This window comes from Tachyglossus aculeatus, chromosome 2 (genome assembly GCF_015852505.1).
Source record: "Tachyglossus aculeatus isolate mTacAcu1 chromosome 2, mTacAcu1.pri, whole genome shotgun sequence".
Taxonomy (NCBI): domain Eukaryota; kingdom Metazoa; phylum Chordata; class Mammalia; order Monotremata; family Tachyglossidae; genus Tachyglossus; species Tachyglossus aculeatus.
Window position 1 is genome coordinate 38,649,862 of NC_052067.1, and position 12,773 is coordinate 38,662,634.

The window sequence follows — 12,773 nt, forward strand, 5'->3', positions numbered from 1 at the left end:
GAGAATAGTGACTTTATCCCCATTGAACAGATGAGGCACAGAGAAGTTTAGTGACTCACCCAAGGTCACACAGCAGGCAAGTGGCAGAGCTGAGATTAGAACTTGGGTCTCCTGACTCCCAGTTCCATTCTCTCTCCACAGGAACATGCTGTCTCCTCACCTTGAAACCACAATTTGTCAGACAATAGTCATCTTACCCCATTTACATCAGAAGGTGTGAACTATTTGATAATAAAGAAAAATGGACAGAATTGTAAGCTTATTCCTCCTGGGTGTCAGAATACTTCCAGAGTGCACTGGTTTGAAGAAATGATCTTAAGAAAGAACTTATCAACTGACTTAACTTCCAGCTCTATCTGGGATTCTAGTCATTGCTGGTTAAAGTCATTCCTAAATTAATAGAAAATGGTCACTGTTCACTGAGACCAAGTTACTCTGAATCACCAGAGTGTTCATCATTCCTGCCAGCATAGGGGTTAGGGAAAACAACTCATCTCTTTGGCCTGACATTATTTTAAAATATCCAGGCAGCTCTATACCATGCTAACAATAATGGACCCTCTTTCTCAATTTCAATTCATCAAAGTGACTACAATTTCTCATTTGAACTGAATATATTTATTTCTTTCATACCCCCAAAAAACTTAATAATTTATTAAGTCATTAAGGCCCTGGTGGCTGTATGGGTCATACTAGAAGCACAAAGATAAAGGAGATAATTATTTTTCATAAGCAAGATATACTGAATACAGTAGTGATAAACAAAATAGACAGTTGAAAGCATATTTGCAATACCAAAGTCCAATGAAAAAGCCCTTAAGTTAAATAAAATGTTAAAATAAACTGGGAGAGAAAGGAGGCCTTCCCAGACTGAGCCCCCTTTTTCCTCTCCTCGTCCCCATCCCCCCTGCCCTACCTCCTTCCCCTCTCCACAGCACCTGTATATATGTTTGTACAGACTTATTACTCTATTTGTTTTACTTGTACATATTTACTATTCTATTTATTTTGTTAATGATGTGCATCTAGCTTTATTTCTATTTATTCTGATGACTTGACACCTGTCCACGTTTTGTTGTCTGTCTCCCCCTTCTAGACTGTGAGCCTGTTGTTGGGTAGGGACCGTCTCTATATGTTGCTGACTTGTACTTCCCAAGCACTTAGTACAGTGCTTTGCACACAGTAAGCGCTCAATAAATACGACTGAATGAATGAATGAATGAATGAATGAAAGGCTTTTATCAAACTGGAAATGTGATTCTATATCAAAGCCAACTTGCAACTCCAATTCCACACGCAAAACCACAAATGCTCTGGTGTAGAGGGGCATTATGTGACTTCAACCTGACTTTCCTTAGATTGTTCTGTCATTTAAATAAGTAGGAGATTCCTCAGTTAAGGAAACTGGTGCGCACAAATATTTCTAAAGAAGAATGATTTTCAGGAAATAGTTAACCAACCACCAAAGAAATCTGTGAAAGCTCATTCAAGCCAGTCCCATGAAAACTTCCGATACAATGGAAAAAGTGGATTATTCAATCCTGGTTTTTCACTGGTGCTGATTTATCCTTATCTCTAAGGTTTAGGGGCCAAGCTCCTCCTAAAGGTTTTCCCTGATTCACCCTCATTTTCCCATACTATTACCTAAGCACCTAGAACTGTAACCCCTTTAGTGCTTTGATACCCCCACCCCTGTCCCACAGCACTTATGTACACGTCCTTATTCTCTGCCATTTCCCCTATCATTTATTTCAGTATCTGTCACCTCTAGACTGTAGTCCTTGTGGGCAGGGATTGTGTCTGCCAATTCTACTATATTGTGCTTTCTCAAGAGCCCAGAATAGGGCTTTGAGCACAGTGCGTGCTCAACAAATACCATTAATGGACTCATTCATTCATTCAATCGTATTTATTGAGCACTTACTGTGTGCAGAGCACTGGACTAAGCGCTTGGGAAGTACAAGCTGGCAACATATAGAGACGGTCCCTACCCAACAGCGGGCTCACAGTCTAGAAGGGGGAGACAGGCAACAGAACAAAACATATTAACAAAATAAAATAGAGTAATAAATACGTACAAACATATATACATATATACAGGTGCTGTGGGGAGGGGAAGGAGGTAAGGCAGGGGGGAGGGGGAGGGGGAGAGGAAGGAGGGGGCTCAGTTTGGGAAGGCCTCCTGGAGGAGGTGAGCTCTCAGTCGGGCTTTGAAGGGAGGAAGAGAGCTAGCTTGGCGGATGGGCCGAGGGAGGGCATTCCAGGCCAGGGGGATGATGTGGGCCGGGGGTCGATGGCGGGACAGGTGAGAATGAGGCACAGTGAGGAGATTAGCGACAAAGGAGCGGAGGGTGCGGGCTGGGCTGTAGAAGGAGAGAAGGGAGGTGAGGTAGGAGGGGGGCAAGGTGATGGACAGCCTTGAAGCCCAGGGTGAGGAGTTTTTGCCTGATGTTCTGACTCATTTTGACCCATGTTCCCATGCTCCTTCTAGCCCCTCAGTACAGTCAGACTTGTGACCTCAGGAGGAGTCTGTAGTGCTTATCTTCTCTCTAACCCTCGGTCAGACTCCTCTGAGGCAGATTCTAGCTGGACAAACTCTGGTTGATTAAAGCTTAATAACTTTTCGATGAGCTACTCAATTTAATTTTAGATGTTTCACTCTACTAATATTGTTAATCATCAGGTGGCAGTTCTTATCCTTACTATGTGGCAACATCTTAATATTCGCAATGGTCTCTCCTACCCTTGCTTTTCACCTTTATTTTCAAGCTTTTGTTTCTGTTGTGTTGTTTTTCAAGACAAAAAGCCTCCCTAATTGATTGTCAATGAATCACTCCAGATACTTTGTCAGTCAGTCAGCCCTCTTTAATTTCATGTAAACAAAGAGCTAGGGAGAAAACACTGTGAGTCCAACGATTAAGTCTGAAATAACTTGCCTTTCAAAAACCAACCTAAGTGCTCCACCATAAACACATCAAATATCATTCACCTCATATTCGACTCCGGTGCTTCAGGAAGTCTAAATCAATATGACAAAAATAGTCTAAATTTGAAATTTAACTAAATGTGATGGTCAGTGTGTTAGGACATGAATAGCTGGTAGTAGTCAAGTGCCAAGTATGTTCAGAATAACAAAGTGCCACATTCCCAGCCCACAAGGAGCTTGCATTCTTATATTGTAAACCAACATAAAAAATACTGACAACTAGAGAAGTCAAAAATAAATTCCTAGGGAGTCCTAAGTAGGGCATAAATAAATTCATAAGTCCTAGAGTTGGCTGAAAAGATGATTTGGTCCAGGGCAGCCTGGCTTAGTGGAAAGAGCACGGGCTCGGGAGTCAGAGGTCGTGGGTTCTAATCCCAGATCCGCCATTTGTCAGCTGTGTGACTTTGGGCAAGTCACTGAACTTCTCTGTGCCTCATTTACCTCATCTGTAAAATGGGAATTGAGACTGTGGGCCCCACGTGGGACAACCTGATAACCCTGTATCTCCCCCAGTGCTTAGAACAGTGCTTGGCACATAGTAAGTGCTTAACAATACCATTATTATTAGTAGTACTATAATTTCCACCAAACTGGTATTGATTCAGTTGTAGGCCTTTATGTATCCGATGGTGCTACCTCTCTACTATTTAATAATGTCAAGTGTGTGAAGTAAACACACATACATCCATGGGCTCAAACATTCTCCACCTTTTTTCACAATTTTTGCTGAAATTTCTAATCTATCCTCACAAATGAATTCCAACAGATATCTGGTGGGGGACTGAAAGGTTCTGCTCACATAGCAGTCCTACATTCTTGCATTTTAAAAAATGAAATTGATTCTTCATGACCTCATCTCTTATAATATCAAAATTTTGGTTTGAAGCATATGGATACACTTTACTCTGGTTTTTGCAGTAAAACCAGTTATTTTCACAGGCTTTACTTTGTCATTTTATGAACTTTCCAAAAGCTAGAGAGTTTCTTTGTGCACAAATTTATACTTGGATCCATACATTAGATGTGCATGCTGGCTAAATACCTCTAGAATGCAGAAAGCTCTGCAAGTAAATCATTACCTTGAAGGTGTAGAATGATAACATGGCAGAAATGAACTTTACAATTTATATTCAGATAGCAGAAACACAATCAACAATAAGCACATATTTCATGTAAAAATATCTCTTTAAGGGACTCACCACCCCAAAATATATTTTGTAAAACTAGACTCAAGTTATTATTTTGCCTATCAGAGAACATCACATTTCACAGAACTTTAAGAATATGCAAAGTAGAATTGTGTAATTTCACATGATTTTCACTAAATCCAGGCTCTCAGTGCCTCAGTAAACCCCTGTGGTAAAAGAGAATAAATGGGAATGCCACAGTGGGAGGGCAAAAATAGCAATATGGTCTGATTCACTTTAGGATTGTCTTAGGTCAAATTCTGCATATAAATAACACACACCTTGATCATTTCTAAATGGGGAAGATGGACTCTTTTGATGGTAATATTTTGGTAAAAAAATCATTTGAATCTGTTTGAACAACTACTAGCCCTACTTGTAGCATCCTTTATGTCTGACAATCACCCTCCATCTCCACTGCCCCACTGGGAAACGTCAAGGAATTCCCCAAAGAATAAGTAAGGCAGAGGTGAAGCAGCTAGGTGAGAGCAATTATCTCCCAAAGAAGCAGCTATCAACCAGATGGTCTCCCAGACCAAACAAGGGACCTTTTATTTGTTTATTATTATTATTACTGGTTCCTTTTACCAAATCCTGCCTGACCTCTGATTGGCACATAGTAAGCGCTTAATAAATGCCATCATTATTATTATTACTATGTCTTTTGTACTACAGATGGGGCACTGAGGTTGTTCCCCCTTAGAGAGGTGTCATGTGAAATCATCAGGGAATAAAATCCAGAAAGAGTGGCGTAGTGGATAAAGCACAGGCCTGGGTCATGGGTTTTAATCCTGCCTCCGCCATTCGTCTGCTGTGTGGCCTTGGGCAAGTGACTTCACTTTTCTGTGCCTCAATTACCTCATCTCTAAAATGGGGATTGAGACAGTGAGCCCCACTTGGGACAGGGATTGTATCCCACCCGATGTGCCTGTATCCACTCCAGCACTTAGTACAGTACCTGCACATAGTAAGGACTTAACAAATACTGCAGTTATTATTAGTATTATTGTTAACAATAATAATAATGTTCACCCCAATTTTCCATCATTATAATTTCCAATGCCTGCTACACAATGGGCACTCTTCAATAACGAGCAACAGCAGAAAAACTACCTTCCCCATGATTATTACCATTTTCTTGTGCTGGCTAAATCACAAGCCAACTGGGCAGAAATGTATTGGGTAGCATCAATTACTCCCCATTTCAGAGGGATTAAGGTACTTACTGAGGAAGTAATATCTCTCTAACGAGAGACAGAAGCTTGTTGTTCGAGTCCAGTCTCTCCTCTTTCTCCCCGGCCATGACCTCGTGGCTCACAAGAAGTGATGTGGTTTCTGAGAGCAACCGCAAGCTGAAGAGCCTCCGTTCCACTTGAAAGAAGATGAGCCAAAAATGTGACCACGTTGAAGTCTAATAAAAACATAATGTGGAATTCCCAAAAAAATTTTTGCTGATGCGGCTACACTTACCATTTTGACTGAGAACCAAAGAAACTAGGGGCGGGAGGATGGAGTCCACAACCTAAAAGAGAGTTTTAGAAAGACAAGGATCAGATTTCTCCAAAGAAAAAATAGAACTTAAATAGAACAATCTATGGGTACTCCCATGCTGAAGTATTTAAAAGAGTTCAACCATCCTAGAAATGCATACTATAATCACATTTACTAGACCATCAAACTCAGTTTGCCCTGGAAAAATCACTCTGGTCATTGGAGGCACTGTTTAAATCAAAACAGTAGGTTCCAAGATATGGGGCATTCATCACCAAAACTGAATACATAAAATTTACGATCCTGTGCTTATGTAAGCTATGGTTCCAAGTTAATGAAATAAGGATTCACACTTCATGTGTAAGATAGTCCCCTTTATAACTGGGGAAAATAAGATAATAATAATGATATTTGTGAAGTGCTTTCTATGTGCCACACACTGTATTAAGCACTGGAGTAGATACAAGGTAATCGGATTGGATACAGTCCCCTATCCCACATAAGGCTTGCAGTCTTAATCTCCATTTTATGGATGAGGGAACTGAGGCCCAGGCAAGTGAAGTGACTTGCCCAAGGTCACACAGCAGACAAGTGGCAGAAGTGGGATTAGAACCCAGGACTCGCAGGCCCATGCTCTTTCAATTAGGCCATGCTGTTTCTCAAAGTCAGCCACAGAAACAGTGACCCAACAGTGGAATCATACTGCTACAATTACCTCTGATTGGCATCGGTCATTTTTGGAAGATAAAATAAACTTTACGCTGAAATCATTTCAATTAACTGGGGCACAATCAAGTTTGGATAGGGGCCCTCAATGGAATCACTACCCAATCCCAGAAATGTTATCAAGAATTTATTCAGTGCCTTATGCCCATGTCTTCTAAAGCTTGGTCAAAAGGTCTGCAGTCCCAGACCATAATTTACAGTAGCAACAGGCATTACCAGCATTGAGTATAGTCACAACCTGCGGGAAAAGTGGGAAAAAAAGGGCTTTACCAGAAAAGCAAGTGGGCATTGTGTGTCTGCATGTGGGCTGAGGAAGAGGTGGGTGGATGGAAGACAAGGAATTGAAGAATGCCACTGTAGCCATGGTCGATACCTAGCCGTCCCAGTAAGAGCAGTTATTGAGCAGGTGGAGGAATGGGGGAGAACATGGTATCTAAAACTGTCAGAGACGGCAAGGAGACAGACAAGTAGGCTCTGTATGGTGGGACAGGGAGGGAGGGAGGAGGAGGTGGGGAGAAAGAATGGGCAGGAAGAGCTGCTCCAGCTCACCTTGATGCCCAGTGAAGTTGCTGGCCAGGCCCTGCCAGCTGACAGAGTGGGAGCAGCATGAGTCCGGGCACGCTTTCCCTCCGTCACCACCCCAGGAGGCTCTTTCAAATAATGTATACCACACAACGAGACAACGGCACTTATTGTTTCACCCGTGCTCCCTTCCAGGGGGCTCCAGGGGGCTTTTGGTGCTAGTGAATGGCCACAGGTCAGTTCATGATCTCAACTGGACGTGATGCTCAGGAACAACCCTGTAAACTATTTCATTATGCTTGCAAAAACTCAGATCTAGTGTGACTAGAGAACCAAAATTACATCTATTTTGAAAGATACTGCCTTGCAGAGTGGACTGACTTTCAGGACTGACTTTCTTCTTTTCTATCAAATACTATTTGAAGCAGTGCATACTCTCTCCTCATAAAATAATGATGGTATTTATTAAGCACTTACTATTCGCCAAGCACTATTCTAAGCACCGGGGTAGTCACAAGATAATCAGGTTGTCCCACGTGGGGCTCACGATCTTAATCCCCATTTCACAGATGAGGTAACTGAGGAACAGAGCCGTTAAGTGACTTGCCCAAAGTCACACAGCTGATAAGTGGCAGAGCCAGGATTAGAACCTATGACCTCTGGCTCCCAAGCCTGTGCTCTTTCCACTACGCCACACTGCTTCTCAGCATGATATGAGATGGGTCCTCTTGTATTGCATGTTAACTACATTTTGATTCTTTCTGCCATTGTCCTTGAAAAGAATACTCTTCATCTCATGTCCTAAACCCTTACAAAACTGCCATGCCCTGCTGAACATTGTGTTCTACAAGGGCCTGTCTGTCAGTCGTACATCTTATCAACACGGGCCTACAAGGTTCTTGCAGCAACTCCCCAAGCCAAGCAGAATGCTAAGAAAAAACTAACACCATTTATATTCACTTGTGGCCCCTCCCTTCCAGCCCAGGTATTAGAATTTCCTACTAAGGAGTACATACAAAAGAAAAGCTGTAAGAATGCATTTTTGCAATTGGAATTTATATAGTGATGGTAATAGTAATGATGGCATTTATTAAGCGCTTACTATGTGCAAAGCACTGTTCTAAGCGCTGGGGAGGTTACAAGGTGATCAGGTAGTCTCACGGGGGGCTCACAGTCTTCATCCCCATTTTACAGAGGGGGTAACTGAGGCCCAGAGAAGTTAAGTGACTTGCCCGAAGTCACACAGCTGAGAAGTGGCGGAGCCGGGATTTGAACCCATGACCCCTGACTCCAAAGCCCGGGCTCTTTCCACTGAGCCACGCTGCTTCTCTAAAGCACATTTATGCCAGAGTTGCCAATTGCTGAGAAAGGTTTTCACAAAAAGTATGAAAAAGATTTTACTTTCAGGGTTTCTTAGTGAAATAATTGTATATTTCTTCTCCGTCCAAACTACGCTGAATCAAGCACTTATCCCTCCTTATTTATTCATTCATTACTGTGTGCAAAGCACTGTACTAAGTGCTTGGGAGAGAACAGTATAACAACAGACACATTCCTGCTCACAATGAGCTCACAGTCTAGAGGGGGAGATAGACATTAATGTAAATAAATAGATATATAAATAAATTACAGATACATACAGATATACACATATACGCTGTGGGGATGGGTGGGAGGATGAATGAAGGCTCAAGTAAGAATGGCGCAGAAGGGAGTGGGAGGAGAGGAGCGGAGAGCTTCTTGGAGGAGATGTATCGTCAATCAGGTTTTGAAGTGGGGAAGAGCAATTATCTGTCTGATATGAGGAGGGAGGGCATTCCAGGACAGAGGTAGGATGTGGGTGAGAGACTGAGGTACAGTGAGAAGGTTAGCATTAGAGGAATGAAGTGTGCAGACTCCAAAAGGCCTCCCCCAACTAAGCCCTCTTTTCCCTTATTCCCGCTCCCTTCTGCATTATCAATACCCTTGCATCTATACCCTGTAAACGCTTGATATTCTCCCTGCCATCAGGCCGAAAGCACATAGCTATAATTTATTTTAATGTCTGCCTCCCCTGTAGACTGTAAGCTCCTGGTGGGCAGGGAACATTTCTACTAACTCTGTTGTATCGTACTCTTCCAAGTGTTTAGTACAGTGTTCTGCATACAATAAGCACTCAATGAAAACCACTGATTGACTGAAAAATGGTAATTGGGCAACAGTTATGGAATCTAGCAGATACATGATGCCAAGGGCTATGTAAACAGGGTTAGAGCCCTGCATGGAAACGTACCCAGGTGCTGGGGGACAGAGGGGCAAAGGGAACAACTCAGAGCTATATAAAACCCATAGTTACTCCCTCCCTGCCTTGTTCTGATACCGAATTCTAAAGCAGCAGCCCCCTGAACCCCTCTCCCAAGCCAAGCAATTGGGGGCAGAAGGAAATGACACCAAAGAAGAGAAGGGGAGGGTGCTAGAGCAGGAAAGAGAGAAGAGAAGAGAGAGAAGTGGCAAAAAAGGGGAGGGGGAGGGAAGATAAAAAGGGAAGGGAAGAAAAAAAGAAACGAGACAGTGAGAGAGAAGTGGGGAAGAGGTCAGGAGGTAGGGAAGGGGAGAATGTAAAGGACCTCACTTTCTTCTCTCCCCACTCCCTTCATCCTTCCCCCATCCTGAAGCCAAACAGGTACGCAGCTCCAGATACGCCATTTGAAACCAGGGTGGAGAGCAAGAAATCCAGGGGATGCAAGGTGAGGGGCAGAAGGGGCAACCGGACATCAGTGGGGGAACCTGAAGGCCCATGGGATTCACAAGCTGGGAACAGGGGCACAAGAAAGAAAAAGGGGAAGTGGGTGGTTCCCCTATCTCGGACGCAAAGGCTGCAACAGGTAAGTTGTTCCATCCCCGGCCGGGGAGGGAAGCTGAGGCTGTGGTTTAAGTGCCCTGATTAATCCTGAACCACTATTCCAGAGTCGAGGGAGGAGGGCGTTGCGGGAGTTGGGGGGAGAGCTGCAGGAGCTCTGATGAGATAGGACCATTGAAAGAGGGAGGGCCAGGGAGTAGGCTCACTGGGTGGAAGGGGCAGAGGCCAAGGGCATCACAGGGAGAACAGCAGGGGCTGAAGACAGCAGTAACTGGCTCCACAGGAATGGAAGGAACGGAAGCTGGGACCCGAGTATTCCAGAATAATCCGGCTGGCAAGTTGGAGTGGCTACAAAATGCATGGCTTTGAAAAGTATGGGAAAGCTAGTAAGAGTTCAGGTGAGCCAAGGTGAGCCTTCCCAGACTGAGCCCCTTCCTTCCTCTCCCCCTCGTCCCCCTCTCCATCCCCCCATCTTACCTCCTTCCCTTCCCCACAGCACCTGTATATATGCATATATGTTTGTACAGATTTATTACTCTATTTTACTTGTACATATCTATTCTATTTATTTTATTTTGTTAGTATGTTTGGTTTTGTTCTCTATCTCCCCCTTTTAGACTGTGAGCCCACTGTTGGGTAGGGACTGTCTCTATATGTTGCCAATCTGTACTTCCCAAGCGCTTAGTACAGTGCTCTGCACATAGTAAGCGCTCAATAAATATGACTGATGATGATGAGAGGTGTCCTGAAATTCTACAGAGTTGATGCACTGAAATTTCCTTACATTAGGGGAGCAACACCCCGTGACCTGACTTTCTTGAAAAATTGTAACAAGGGTGACTGAGTGATCACCTTGTCAGAGGGATAACATCAACAAGAGGTGAGATGAGATATAGAAGGATTCTAACACTTGGCACCTATAGCAAGCTGCTTAATACAAGATGAATCTGTTAAAAATCAATACTTAATCACACGAGATAATTATCAGAACTAAATAATGAATGACTTTCAGGTTAAACACATCTTCTAAAAGACTGAGAATGTGACCCAGAGACAGAGAAATACCTAAAACTAACAGGGTAAAATACGAGTGGCTCTGGCTAGAAGATTGACGAATACGAGGTTCCAAAAATGCATTTCCTTGAAAGACTGAAGCAAAGAAACTGATTAAACTGCTGCTAATCTAGGCTACGGTTTCAGGCAGAAGGCACATGAAGGCAAAATAAAATTTTAAAAAGTAAAATGTTTCAAACGGTGCCCTTGCCTTGTAAATCTCAGAGGTCATTTGTCTTTAGTTTCTGAGGATAATGGCCTTCAAGGGGCATGTATGGAAGATCACATTTAAGACAACTGGTAAAGCCACAAAGCCTTAAAATAGAAGAGAAAAATGGTTTTGAATAGTTGACAGCTTATAAATTGAAATTAGCCTGAATATGAGGGTGCTTTTTATCACCAGAATGGTACAGCTTACTGTCAAAAGCCTTCTGGCCCAAATGTGATGATATACTTAATGGAGCACACTAAGCCCTTTTGATAAGCAGATTGAAAATTGCTTCCATCCCTCCCTGCCCCTCCCCTTTCTCCTGGGACTGGGCAGAGAGCTCTTAAAGAGGCAGAACTGCTCTAGATTTCAATAAAGACTGAGAAGGTTAGTGTCACAGTGGGACTATGGTGACCAATAAGGCAGGGAAAATTTTCCTTTCAGACCACTGGGCAGGGTCTCTGGAGGGTGTGATGTCCTTAGAGGCATAATAACTGAGGACAATCTCAAAATCAGGTATACTATGGAGAGAAGCAGTATGGTATAGTGGATAGGGCATAAGCCCGGGAGTCAGAAGGACCTGGGTTCTAATCCTGGCTCCATTACTTGTCTGCTATGAGAAGCAGTGTGGCTTAGTGAAAAGAGCCCGGGCCTGGAGTCAGGTCTTGAGTTCTAATTCCAGCTCCACCACTTGTCCGCTGTGTAACTTTGGGCAAGTCATTTAATTTCTCTGTGCCTCAGTTACCTCATCTGGAAAATGGGGAGTAAGACTGTGAGCCCCACATGGGACAACCTGATTACCTTGTATCTAACCCAGCACTTAGAACAGTGCTTGGTACATAGTAAGTTCTTAAATACCATCATTGTTTCTAGACTGTGAGCCCGTTGTTGGGTAGGGACCATCTCTTATATGTTGCCGATGAGTACTTCCCAAGTGCTTAGTACAGTGCTCTGTACTGCACACAGTAAGTGCTCAATAAATGTGATTGAATGAATGCTATGTGACTTTGGACAAGTCACTTCACATCTCTGTGCCTCAGTTACCTCATCTGGAAAATGAGGATAAAGGGTGGGAGTCCCATGTCTCCTACCTTGCATCTTGTGTCTACCCCAGCGCTTAGAACAGTGCTTCACACATTGTAAGCGCTTAACAAGTACCATAATCCTTGCTATTAAAATAAATGACTGTGACTGTAGAATAGGCAACAAGATGATATAATGAAGAAAAGGGAACAGATAACTATAATGAATAATTAAATGCATGTTCTCATGATCTATATAGTTATGGATTTGGGGGGACCACTTTACCTCCCCAGCATGCCTCCCCCAGAAGAAAGTGCAGCACAGATAAGCCCATTTTCCCAATAGGGAAAGATGGAGGCAAGGAAGTATGAGAAGCATGATTAAACTTGATATTCAGCCTTAAAAGGCAAAACAGGCAATAAGGAGCATTCCATTGAGGTAGTTTACACACTCCTTAGGCACTGAGTGGAGGGAAGGAGTCAACCACTGAGGTTAAATGTGGCCCTCGGGGGGTTCCTTTTAATGGCCGAAGTAGGAGTAACTATGTGGAGGAAGGTAAAGGTTAAGAAAATAATTCTGAGAGGTAAATAAAAAGACATATGCAATACACCTATGTGTAATTTCATATGCGTACAAAGATTCGCATTTGTAGTTTGGTTTTTTTTCTTTGGCTTGGGAGTGAGCAGATTATATGGGTTCAAGATCAATTACATTCCACTTTATTCTCAGGCTACTGCA

General features: G+C 43.1%; 1 protein-coding gene across 1 annotated transcript in view; it reads right to left on the reverse strand.

Annotated features, from left to right (window-relative positions):
• The window catches only part of ULK4 (unc-51 like kinase 4), a 542,391-nt gene that overhangs the window by 302,461 nt on the left and 227,157 nt on the right, over window positions 1–12,773 (reverse strand). Inside the window, exons 28-29 of the mRNA XM_038768285.1 lie at window positions 5,644–5,695; window positions 5,400–5,544 (exon numbers count right to left, since the gene is read on the reverse strand). Coding sequence (XP_038624213.1) covers window positions 5,400–5,544; window positions 5,644–5,695 — 197 coding nt within the window. The remainder of the gene's footprint in view (window positions 1–5,399; window positions 5,545–5,643; window positions 5,696–12,773) is intronic.